General features: G+C 45.5%; 1 protein-coding gene across 4 annotated transcripts in view; it reads right to left on the minus strand.

The window, feature by feature from the left end:
* The window catches only part of AMN (amnion associated transmembrane protein), an 80484-nt gene that overhangs the window by 2448 nt on the left and 64655 nt on the right, over positions 1-13381 (minus strand). For 3 of the 4 annotated variants that reach the window (XM_083519039.1, XM_083519041.1, XM_083519040.1), the window contains exons 8-11: positions 12537-12619; positions 9853-10039; positions 6981-7143; positions 904-1024 (exon numbers count right to left, since the gene is read on the minus strand). In XM_083519039.1, the coding sequence (XP_083375165.1) occupies positions 904-1024; positions 6981-7143; positions 9853-10039; positions 12537-12619 (554 nt within the window). The remainder of the gene's footprint in view (positions 1-903; positions 1025-6980; positions 7144-9852; positions 10040-12536; positions 12620-13381) is intronic. The other variant, XM_083519042.1, reaches the window with a different exon arrangement.

Here is a 13381-nt window from a genome sequence, read left to right on the forward strand (position 1 = left end):
TAGCTAAAACACCAGAAAATATTTTAGCATCTTGCCCAATGACTGAAATGGGTCTATAGGATTCTGGAGTCTCTGAATCAGGAGAAAGGGAGGAAGCCTCCAGGTGCACAGAAGGACCTTTGTTGAGCACTTGGAATATAAATCCTCCTTTCTTCTCCGGCCTTAACAATTTCATTACAGTGGTGCCCCGCAAGACGAATGCCTCGCAAGACGGAAAACCCGCTAGACGAAAGGGTTTTCCGTTTTGGAGGTGCTTCGCAAAACGAATTTCCTATAGGCTTGCTTCGCAAGACGACAATGTCTTGCGAGTTCCTGCTGGTTTTTTCCCCTCCCCCCGTTTCCTAAGCCGCTAAGCCGCTTATCAGCTGATCCTAAGCTGCTAAACCGCTTATCAGCTGACCCGCTAAGCCGCTTATCAGCTGACCCGCTAAGCCGCTTATCAGCTGATCCGCTAAGCCGCTAAACCGCTTATCAGCTGATCCGCTAAGCCCGCTAAGCCGCTAATAGCGCTAATCCGCTAAGCTGCTAATGGGCTTGCTTCGCAAGACGAAAAAACCGCAAGACGAAGAGACTTGCGGAACGGATTCTTTTCGTCTTGTGAGGACTGTATTTATTTCTACAGTGCCATGAAATGTGCATTGCACCATACAAGGGGGCTGACCCCTGCCCTGAGGGGAGGGCTACTATCTAACCACCCCCCGCCCCGCTGCCATTTAAAAGAATCCCCTGGCTTTGCTGCAAGCTACCCTACGAACATAAGCTGCAATCGGGCATTTGTGCAACTTCATAGCCGTTCATTTTTGGGATCCATTGACTTGCGCAGCAGCCCTCTCCCTGTGCTAAGATGATGCAGGAGGAGCTACTGTTGCAAGATGATGATTTACATAAAGGTGGAATTCTTACCACTGGGTCACATGGTGTGTCGAAAATGGGATTATCAAACCCCTTGTCGGCTGTTTCTCCTGAAAGATCCAAGTCCCTTTTTCGGCTCCACAAGGAGGTAAAATGAACGGACGCGAGAGATCTGTAGGAGGAGAAATGACTGGAAATCAGCACAAACAACCGCCATGAAATTCTATGATTCTGTGTTGATCTATAAGAGGTTTCATTTGGAGGCCCTGAACTCAGGGAATGGTCAAAGATTTAAGCTATGCACCATCACTGAAAACTGGCTGAAGGAGGGTGGACAGCCAGATACAACAGAGGCTTCTTGAGGCCAGCGGTTTGAATCCCCGCAACAGAGTTCCTGTTGCTCTGTTCCAGCTCCTGCCAACCTTGCCGTTAGAAAGCATGCCAGTGCAAGTAGATGAATAGGTACCACTGTGGCAGGAAGGTAAACTGCATTTCTGTGTACTCTGGCTTCTGTCATGGTGTTCTGTTGTGCCAGAAGCGGTTTAGTCCTGACCCAGCAAGCTGTCTGTGGACAAACTCCCTCAGCCTGAAAGCGAGATGAACACCACAACCCTATAGTCATCTCTGACTGGACTTAACCGTCTAGGGGTCCTTTACCTTTACCTTACCTCTTGATCACCAGTAGGCCAACAGAAGTCATGTGAGAAGTCTTGACCCTTCCACATCCCCTACAAAAGAACTCCTTCCCTGGCAAGCTTGCCCTGTGGATTTTCCTAACCCCTGCCTCTTGCACCTGTTTCACCTTTACTGCTCCTGATCATGCCACCCTCATGTCAAGTTGCTTCTTGGCTATTGCCCCCCCCCCAGCTCTGTGGAAGCCCAGCTTGACCCTTTCGTACAGCAAAGGCTCTTGAAGAAGAAGGGGAGGAGGAGGAGGAATTTGGATTTGATATCCCGCTTTATCACTCAAAGGACTCTCAAAGTGGCTAACATTCTCCTTTCCCTTCCTCCCCCACAACAAACACTCTGTGAGGTGAGTGGGGCTGAGAGACTTCAGAGAAGTGTGACTGGCCCAAGGTCACCCAGTAGCTTCATGTGGAGGAGCAGGGAAGTGAACCCAGTTCACCAGATTACGAGACTACCACTCTTAACCACTACACCACACTGGCTCCCAAGGGGATTTATTGTTTTCCACAATCACTTGCCAAGTGGGGCTGGGTGGGGAGCGAGAAAACATGCATTCCTGTTTGCTTAGGTAACTAGGTGAGTACTCCCTTGCATCAGAAAGTTTAATTGATTGATTGGTTGCATTTAAATCCCATCTTCTTCTCCAAGGAGCTGAAGGTGTCATAAATGGTTCTCCCTCTCCTCATTTAATACCCACAAACAAACCTGTGAGGTTAAATGATGAAGACCCCCTAAGATCACTCACGGTTGCCAGATTCTTGATCAGCGTCCTATCCCTAAAGAAGAAAAACGGACTCCTATGCGGCTCGGATAACCCTTTTAAACTATGATATATGTTTTAGGATGTAACTAGGTGATATCACCACTGATGTCGTTTATTAATTTATGAGCAAAGGGCGATGTTTATGTTGCAAATTTATTGTAATGTATGTTGTTGCTCTTTTGCTTATTTTGCTTTGGTTCTTGTCTGTTTTTGTAAATTTTTAGCTGTTTTAAATTTGGAGGTTTAAGTATATATATGTTGGTGGGAAACTGTCGTGTGACGGGCCAATGGCCGTAATAAATATCAATCAATCAACCTGTGAGGTAGGTTAGGCTGAGAGGTAGTGACTGGCCCAAGGTCACCCAATGAGCTTCATGGTCGAAAGCGGATTCGAACCCTTGTTTGCCTCCCTAACCACACTGGCTCTGCTAACATGCAGCCGATGTGCAGTGGTGAAGATTGACTTCTGCCTTCAGTGGGTTCCTCTGAGCTGGTGTTATTTCCCATGGAATGTGCCTGGAGACACACCTTGCAAAGGCTAGGTGCAGTTGCCTTGTCAGCAGAATATGCTCCCCTCTTCCCAAGGCTGCTAAAATAGTTCTAAGAACTAGGTGCATTAGAGAATTCCAACGGAAACAGAGCTGGAAATGGCTGGTGTTCACCATGTCTGTAATGGAAACCAACCCTCCAAATGCAATTGGCATTCACTGCCGTTTTCTGTTCACAAATGATACATAATAAGACTCCCATGCTTCCGATTCCTTTGCGTTACATTTAAATGAACAGCCTTTGTGTTGAGATTAACAGTGTGGAATATAAACATAATTATGTAAAATCCTCCTTCAGTGCACAGGGAGATGATTGGTGCATTTCCCCCCCCAGAAGCTAAACTGCAGGGAAACAGAAATAGCCCTGCGTACACAGAACACATGTTGGAACTGAAATTGATGCCATAATTCCGATTAGAACTACGGTTCCCAAGCCAGTTTCAGTTCGTGGTGTATACAGTGTTGTTTTTTTCATTTAAAAGAAAAATGTTTAGGGGCACTCTCATTTTGAATCAAGAAAATCACCATTTCATAGTTCAAATTGGGAAGAATAAATACAGTAAATGGACAAAAGTACAAAGAACATGCACAACACCGTTATCCCATCTTTTGTTTTTACAGAGTCATCCTTAACTTTACACTTCTTTGCTGGCTGTGATGATGAAAAATAGTAATTTTCCTACTCATATTGAAATACTGCCCCTCAATCAGGCCAAACTTTCATCAGTAAAACACCATGCATCCACATTCCACACTACTTCACACATTAAACGCTCGCTTCTGTCTGAGACTCGGGAACACCATGAGAGGAAATGAGGCTGCCATTGGGGGTAGCAACAGAACTGGCAATTCACAGTACTAGAGAAGAAACTAAAAAAATTAATTTTTTTAGATTCACAAAATGTTTAGGGGTATGCGTACCCTTGCACAACCCCCCCGAAAAAAAGCACTGGGTGTATATATAGTGTGTATGTTTGAACAAGGGACCATGAAACTGAAACACCATTGATGATGACAGTCCCATAATTTACATGATTGCTTAACCTGGGATAAGGAGAAATGAGTCAAGAGACCCTTGTCTTGTCTCGAGTTGCTGACCATTTCAAACTCAATCCATTCTCTTACTCACCACCTGATTATAGTCACAAACCAACAGGCTGTAGTGACTTCAAAGAACATTTTCCCAGAACAACCGATAATGCAAATAGGCACAGAACAGGAAGGTTCCTTGCCTGATAGCTCTGATCCTTTACAAAAAGATTTCCTCCAAACACCTCCTGCCTTTAAAAAAAAGGAGGGAGAGGGAGAGAGAGAGGACATTTTGTCTCAATAGAAAACCCAGTTTCCAAATCCACACCACAGGGAAATGCATGCTATATTCTCAGCAACGGAAGTTTGGAGTTTTATTTAGAAATTAAACGAAGCTCCTATTTTATTGCTGGGAAATGCTAATCAGCTTGACACTAGCAAGGAAAACAAGCAAGGCCCAGGAGCTTTGCTGCCTGGTGTGTGTGTGGGGGGGGGGGAACGGCTAGCACTAATGAACAGGAACAGCCCAAGCGCACAGAGCATGGCGCATTGGTTTGCCAGCTGGTGGAGCACACCGAGAACGAAGATTACCCCTGAGAGCGCATAGAAGGAGCATTTGGGACTTCAGCTGGAAGCTTGCCAGGGGCACGCACACACCGTGACCAACCACTACGCCCAATGGATATCTGCAGCATGTGTTTATATAGTCTACTGAAACGGCAGAACGGCGATGAGCAAGCAGGTCAGTCTAGGGCAGAGGAAAGGGCTGCCTGGCAAGGTCTCCATCCACCCGCCTCCTGCCTATAGCATAGGCATAGAAAGATCTAGGGTCTATCAATGGTTAGCGCGTCTACTCTGCATGCAGGAGGTTCCAGGTTCAATCTGAGTTATTTCCAGGGAAGGGGGAGATCCCTGTCTGAGATCCTGGAGAGCCACTGCCCATGTAGACAATACTGAGTTGTGCAGAAGCTGCGAAAAGGGGTCCAATTCCATGCTAGAGATGGTTAGGAAAGGGCTGAAAGCAAAACCGCCTGGAAAACGAGTGAGGTCCCAAGCAAAGAAGAATGGCAACATAAACTGATGGAATACGCAGAGCTTGCCGATTTAGCATATAGAATGAGAGAACAAGAAGAATGTATGTTCAAAGAAGACTGGAAAATGTTTACTGAATGTATGGGTGAAAATTGTGTTCATTTAAAAACGCTGGCAGCATTAAGACAAATTCAAGAGTGTAAATAAGTTTTGATGGATGCAACAATGGATTACTGAATGGTTTAATTCATGCAAAATATGCAGGGATGTATGGTATGCAATTAAGCCGGAATTAAGATTGCCGGAAGAAATATCAACAACCTCAGATATGCAGATGACACAACTTTGATGGCAGAAAGTGAGGAGGAATTAAAGAACCTCTTAATGAAGGTGAAAGAGGAGAACGCAAAATATGGCCTGAAGCTCAACATCAAAAAACTAAGATCATGGCCAATGGTCTCGTTACCTCCTGGCAAATAGAAGGGGAAGAAATGGAGGCAGTGAGAAATTTTACTTTCTTGGGCTCCATGATCACTGCAGATGGTGACAGCAGTCACGAAATTAAAAGACGCCTGCTTTTTGGGAGAAAAGCAATGACAAACCTAGACAGCATCTTAAAAAGCAGAGACATCACCTTGCCAACAAAGGTCTGTATAGTTAAAGCTATTTTTCCCCAGTAGTGATGTATGGAAGTGAGAGCTGGACCATCAAGAAGGCTGATCGCCAAAGAATTGATGGTTTTGAATTATGGTGCTGGAGGAGACTCTTGAGAGTCCCATGGACTGCAAGAAGATCAAACCCATCCATTCTGAAGGAAATCAGCCCTGAGTGCTCACTGGAAGGACAGATCCTGAAGCTGAGGCTCCAATACTTTGGCCACCTCATGAGAAGAGAAGACTCCCTGGAAAAGACCCTGATGTTGGGAAAGATGGAGGGCACAAAGAGAAGGGGACAACAGAGAACAAGATGGTTGGACAGTGTTCTCTTGAAGCTACTAACATGAGTTTGACCAAACTGGCAGTGGAAGACAGGAGGGCCTGGCGTGCTCTGGTCCATGGGGTCACGAAGAGTTGGACACGACTAAACGACTAAACAACAACATGGTTTACAAAATGAACCACGGAAAGAGAAGAAGGGAAGTCATTGATTTAAGGTTGTTTAAATGAATATTTCGAAATGTATATTAGAAAATGTATATATATAGAGAGAGAGATGCATGTGTGATCACACTTGGAATACTGTGTCTAGTTCTGGTCAACTCAATGAGGATATTGCAGAGCTGGAAGAGGTTCGCAAAAGAGCAGCAGCAGCAACAACAACAACAATAACAACAATGTTTATTATTTGTACCCCACCCATTTGACTGGGTTGCCCCAGCCACTCTGGGGTTGGAGTAACTTCCCTATGAGGAATGTTATACCGTTTGGGAATTTTTAGTTTAGAAGGCTCCCCTCTCCCCTGGTCTCCCAGGAGCAGGAGAAGTATGAAGAGGGAGAAGCGGAGACAGGCGCGCTGGCATAGTCTCAGATGACTTGGGAAGGACTCAGGGGAAGAAGAGACTTCGGCAGCTCAGGGAAGGCCAGGGATCTTCAGCCTCCACAACTGCCTCATAGGGGCAAGACCTACAAAGAAGAGTTGCTGTGCTCATTAGGCCTGACACTCCTGAGCAGACCTTGTTTCGTTTAATAGTGAGTTAACTTCACTTACTCCTTGTGATTTATTGATGGCTCGCTCCTGACACAAGGCCAGCTCCATGGGAGTTTTTGTTTTCATACTGAATGATGAACTTTCGTACCAAACGGGAGAGCAACAGATCTGATGATTGCTGGAGAATGCTGGACACTACTTTGCATTGTGTATCTGGGTGGGTCTGAGAACCTATCAAAACCTAGCATGCCAAGGGGCAAAATTCCAACCTCGCCTTCTTCCTGACATGCTTGTTTTCTGCATGCAAGGATTTTTTTAAACAATAAAAAATTGCAGAGGAGCATTTATATGTGCTCTCCCATGGTACATACGGTTCCCGAAATACCATACCGCGTACTGAATATGTAGCCTAGCCCTGTTACCTTAAAGTCCCTTTTCTGTAGAGTAGCAGGACAGCTCCCAAGAGCAGCAAGACAAGGAACAGAACAACGACTGTCCCAGCAATTGTAGCACCAGTCTCTTGAGTACTCCGGTTACTGCCAGTGGCTGCATGCAGGGTCCTCACCGCAATGCCAAACGGCACTCCTGCAAAAGCCAAACAAAATGTTACCGCCCTGTAGAGGTGTCCAATTAGTTTGCATGGAGTAAATGATCCATTTTCTGCTAGACAGCAAATGATTCTATTCTACCTGTTGCCCCCATCATTATTCTATTGCTGATTTGCTTATACCAGACAGAATTGGTGCTGCCACTGCAATGTTATTTCCAAGGGCACATTAGCACTGGACAATGGTAACTTGGTTTTTGAAACACCTTAGTTCACGAACAACTTGGAACCTGAACGCTGCAAAACCAGAAGTAGGTGTTCTGGTTTTCAAACTTTCTTTCAAAAGCCGAACATGCTCCGTTTTGAGTCCTCCTGTGTTTCCTGTTGCGCTGCTAATTTGCATCCCCCCATTGTAATTCTGAGGTGATATTTGGAGATTATATTTGGTGCTTTTGTTTTTGCTATTTATTTTGCGTTTTTTGTTTTGAGGCTTTTTCAGTTAATTTGTTTTTGTGACTGTGTGGATCCCAGTTCAGCTACTGATTGATTGATTGATTGATTGATTGATTGGATTGATTGATTGATTGTGTGACTGCAAAATGAATAAAAGCCCCCCATCCAAACAATGACTATCATCAGTGCAGGTAAGAAAGTTTTTTAATTCTAATTTTTATCATCTACAATACTGTTTTGTTTATTGTACAGTACAGTACATTGATTATTGCTTTCATTTTATGGATCAGTGGTCTTGCAAGGTAGTAAAATTCATGTTAAATTGCTGTTTTAGGGGTTCTTTTTAAAAGTCTGGAATGGATTAATCCATTTTGCATTACTTTCTATGGGAAAGCGCACCTTGGTTTTGGAACGCTTTGGTTTTGGAATAGACTTCCGGAACGGATTAAGTTTGAGAACCAAGGTACCATTGTACACCCAAAGCACTATAATACCATTTTGTCAGTCATGGCCTCTCCTAAAGATTCCTGGGCATGGTAGAATAATGGAATTATAGAACAGGAAGGGACCACCAGGGTCATCTACTCCAAACTGCTGCTATGCAGGTATCTACTGTCCAAGGTGGAACTTGAACACACAACCCTGAGATTAAGAATCTCATACTCTACTGACAGAGCTATAGTTAGTTAAGGGTGCTGAGAGTTGTTAAGAACCATAGAATTGTAGAGTTGGAAGAGACCTCAAGGGTCATTTAGTCCAACCCTGTGCAATGCAGGGATCTTTTTGCCCAATGCAGGACTTGAACCCATGGCCCTGAGTTTAAGAGGAAGAGGCCCTCATTTGCCTCCCAGAGCTACAATTCCCACAGTTCCCTGGGAAGAGGGATTGTTAAACCCCTCTGGGAACTGAAGCTCCGCGAGAGGAATAAGGGTCTCCTAACAGAGCACAATTTCTGTTCTTATCCTGAAGCAAGGTTCTTAACCTGAAGCACTATTTCTGGGTTAGCAGAGTCTGTAACCTGACGCGTATGTAATCTGAGGTACCACTGTACTAAAATGTGTATATTAGGGGACAGTGTGCCAACCCCCCCAACCCCAAACATAGATTAGCTAAAAAAAATCACACACACAATGCATTATTTTAGGGGAAACTGCTTGCAAAAATGGTTATGCAACCAAAACGATATTCCAAAGGAGAAATTCACACCTGGTGGGTTTTCATGAGGAAACAAAGGTTCTTTTGTGAAGTGCAGCCTGTGTTTTAATAGAGAGACATGAAGGGACAGAAACATGATAATAGCATGCAACAATTTTCCTGCAGTGAGTTATCTCTCCTGGCTTGTCATACTTGTAAAGGGTCACTGCTGTTTTGCTCATTTCATACCTTGGGCCCAGTATACTTGAAGGAGCGTCCCCACCCCCATCACTCAGCCTGGACACTGAGGTCCTCCTCTGAGGGTCTTCTGGTGGTTCCCTCACTGTGAAAAGTGAGGTTACAGGGAACGAGGCAGAGGGCCTTCTCTGCAGTGGCACCCTCCCTGTGGAATGCTCTCCCAGCAGAGGCCAAGGAGATAAAGAACTACACAACTTCTAGAAGACATCTGAAGGCAGTCCTGTATCAGGAAGTTTTTAATGTTTTACATTTTACTATGTTTTTATATGTACCGTAAGCCGGCAGGGACGCGGGTGGCGCTGTGGGTAAAACCTCAGCGCCTAGGACTTGCTGATCGCATGGCCGGCAGTTCAAATCCCCGTGGCGGGGTGCGCTCCCGTCGTTCGGTCCCAGCGCCTGCCAACCTAGCAGTTCGAAAGCACCTCCGGGTGCAAGTAGATAAATAGGGACTGCTTACTAGCGGGAAGGTAAACGGCGTTCCGTGTGCTGTGCTGGCTCGCCAGATGCAGCTTGTCACGCTGGCCACGTGACCCGGAAGTGTCTGCGGACAGCGCTGGCTCCCGGCCTATAGAGTGAGATGAGCGCACAACCCTAGAGTCTGGCAAGACTGGCCCGAACGGGCAGGGGTACCTTTTTAAGCCGGCCAGAGTGGCTGAGGAAACCCAGCCAGATTGACGGGGTATAAATAACAAAATTATCATTATAAATTATTATTGTAAGTCATGCAGAAATGTAGAGAACTGAACGTGAGAGACTCTGAAAGCCACAAATCTGCACATCCCTGCCACACCGACAAAGCAGAGATTGCTGCCCAGGGCAAAATGCTTTACCCTAGCGTTGGAGGCTTCACACAAGACCAACGGAACAAGGATCTGAAGCAGCAAGGGGCTGGCAAGCCTTACCATGCTCTGCTATATCCTTCACGATGTCCTGGGCCAGTTGCTCGGCTTGAGTCCCCGTCTCAGATCCGGTCCTGTTGTCGACCAGTACAATCTGGATGAACGAGGCTGAGCTACGCAGTATCGTTCTCAGGAAAGTCTGCCGCTCACGCACCTTTGACACAGCCGCCTGAACTCCTGCGTTCTTGGGCTTTGCAAAACACAAACAACACACAGAACACAGTCACCATGTCTGCTGTGGTGTGCCCGGTAGAATCTCTGTACAGTGGGACCTCAGTTTTCAAACAGCTTAGTTCACGAACAACTTGGAACCTGAACGCTGCAAAACTGGAAGTAGGTGTTCCGGTTTTCAAATCCTTTTTCGGAAGCCAAACATGCTCCGTTTTGAGTCCCCCCTGTGTTTCCTGTTGCGCTGCTAATTTGTGCCCCCCACCATTGTAATTCAAGCGTTCCGTTTCCGATTGCAGTGTTCTGAGGTGATATTTGGAGATTATATTTGGTGCTTTTGTTTTTGCTATCTATTTTGCGTTTTTTGCTTTGAGACTTTTTCAGTTAATTTGATTTTGTGACTGTGTGGATCCTAGTTCAGCTACTGATTGATTGATTGATTGATTGATTGTGTGACTGTGGAAATGGATAAAAGCCCCCTATCCAAGCAATGACTATCATCAGTGCAGGTAAGAATTTTTTTAAATTTTTATCATCTACAATACTGTTTTATTTTATAGTACAGCACATTGATTATTGCTTTCATTTTATGGATCAGTGGTCTCGTTAGATAGTAAAATCCATGTTAAATTGCTGTTTTAGGGGTTGTTTTTAAAAGTCTGGAATGGATTAATCTGTTTTGCATTACTTTCTATGGGAAAGCGCGCCTTGGTTTTGGAACACTTTGGTTTTGGAGCAGACTTCCGGAAAGGATTAAGTTTGAGAACCAAGGTACCACTGTAATAGGAAGGTGATTGAGTGAGGACAGTCGTCTATTTGCACCTCCACTGTCTTTTTCCCTGACTGGCCACATTCACCACAGTCTTGGACAAAGGTCTTTCCCAGCCATTTTAATTGGACGTGGCAAGAGATGAACTCGGGAATTGTTTGGCATGGAAAGCAAGTATCACCCCATCTCAGCTGCTCCTCATCTCAGGAATGATGGGTGCTAGATTAAGTCCCATACCTAAACCTTCACCACAGAGTCATAAAGTTGGCAGAGGCATCAAAGCTCTGCTGGACTAGGAAGTCCACTACTGAAAATGTGTCCATTGTGCATCTGCTTAAAAATGGAGGAAGTTCCACCACCTTCCCAAATAGTCTATTACAGTATTGAACATCCTCACCCCTTTACTTGTAGTTTTGGGTCTTGTCCTCTAGAGGAGCAGAAATGAAATTTTCCTGCATCTTCTATGTCATAGCCCTTCAGATATTTGTAGATGGCCATCACATCACCTCTTAATCATCTCCTCGCCAGGTTAAATATACCCAGGTCTTTCAGCTGTGGTCTCCTAGACATCTCTTTTCCTCTCCTCTAAAACACCTTCCAATATCCTTCTTAAAACTGGGCTGCCCAGAACTGGACACACAGGACTCCAGATGAGGCTGGTCCATGACATCTTGCAATCTGGACACTGCAAGAATTGCACTAGTCTTTTTAGCCCTTTAATGTGTTGTTGAAACTGATAATCATATCGTCTGCATGTTGGCAGGCTGTGATGAGACATTTCTGTACCCAGAATTTAAAGATCTACCCTTACCTATTGCCTTTCAGCAAAACAAATAATTGCAGTTGTAGAATACTACATTGCCTCTTGCCTTCCATCTGAAAAGCAAGAAGCATGGCTGGTTGCCCTCATCAAAAGCAGCTCTCCTTCCCCAGCCTCTGCAGCAGGAGGCGGGAAACTTTTTCAGCTGAAGGGCCACATTCCATCATGGACAACATTCTGGGGGCCACGTGCCAGAGGTGGGAAGAGCCAGGTGGGAAAGTGGGCGGAGAAACCAATGTAAATTTTAATCTTTCTAAGGTAGCCTAGTAGTTTCTACATGCATTTGCACAACCCTCTCTATCCTCCATCCAGACAAGCAAGACCCGATCAGAGCTCAAGGACACATTCCAGCCAGGCAAAAACATTTGGGAAGGATGCAAGGCAAGGCTGGTGAGGGGTGTGGCCTGGGAAAGAGGTGTGGCCTGGGAAATATTATCCCCTATTACAGCCTTTCTCAACCGTGGGTCCCCAGATGTTGTTGCACTACAACTCCTATCACCCCTAGCTAGCAAGGCCAGAGCTCAGGGATGATGGGAGTTGTAGTCCAACAACATCTGGGGACCCACAGGTTGAGAACTGCTGCGCTATTATTATATCTGGGATGGATTCTCGATGTTTGCTAATTGCTTATCTTTAGCTATATTTTGAAGCTATTATAGGATGACAGTGTGACTTCCGTTGTATGTTTTGTCATTTCTGTGTCCTGAGGGTACTGTTGACGGGTAATACACAAAGTCAGTCAGAACCAACAATTGTGGGTCAGCTGGGGCAGTTAGCTGGACCCATATCAGCCAGATGCATATGACTCTGGTCTCCAAACTGTCTCTTCCCATTCTCAAGTTTTTGTTTTATACTGATTTCTCCCAGGTGGACTGAGGGCCTCCAGCCCCACTTAAACCATGTGCAGCTCTAAGAACAGGAGCAACATACCAAACTGAGGAATGTGTGGAGTATTCTGTTCTGATACACCTCGATCTCAAAACCAGCAGAATATTCCAAGGAAATGATGGCTCCTGCAGTTTTTTTATATAAAAAAGAAAGAAGGCAAGAAAACATAACCATTGGTTTAGCAATTGCTATGAACCGCCTACCTATAGGTGGCCATTCATAGCTCTAGTAGTTGAGTTGGTTGCTACAGGGTGGTGCATGTTTTTAGATGACCCTGTGAATCCCAGAGCAATCCTACAATCCTAATTGGCACTTCTAGATCGTTGCATACAGTAAGCCAGCAACTTACACAGGGGTTATGTTCCAGGGATTGCACCTAAAGCCCAAATTGTGTACACAGTGGTACCTCCGGTTACGAACTCAATCCGTTCCAGAGCTCCGTTTGTAACCCGAAACCGCTCATAACATGTGGCGCGTTTCAGTAATGGAGCCTCCCGCTGCTGCCACGCTGCCGGCACGCGACTTCCGCTCGCATCCTGGGGCGTTAGTCGCAACCGGGAGCATCTACTTCCGGGTTAGCAGAGCTCGTAACCCACAGTGTTTGCAAGGGTACATAACACAAGGTTCCACTGTAGTGAAGACACATTGGGTTCAATGGCAGGTGGGATTGCCAAAGCCTTCCCCCCCCCCCCCAGATGTGGGCCCCTTTCAGCACCATTTTTAATTATATTTCCCCCAAACACGTAAAACTTCACGTGCACAAGTTAAATATGTGTAAGCTGCAAGCTTAAGCCCAGCAGAGGGCAGGGTTGAGGCTAATGACAGTCAGGGAAAATACACATTCTGGCCAAATTCCCGCTCCCCCCCCCGCCCCACCCTTTCTCACG

Source organism: Podarcis liolepis (genome assembly GCF_965112155.1).
Source record: "Podarcis liolepis genome assembly, chromosome: 1".
Taxonomy (NCBI): Eukaryota; Metazoa; Chordata; class Lepidosauria; order Squamata; family Lacertidae; genus Podarcis; species Podarcis liolepis.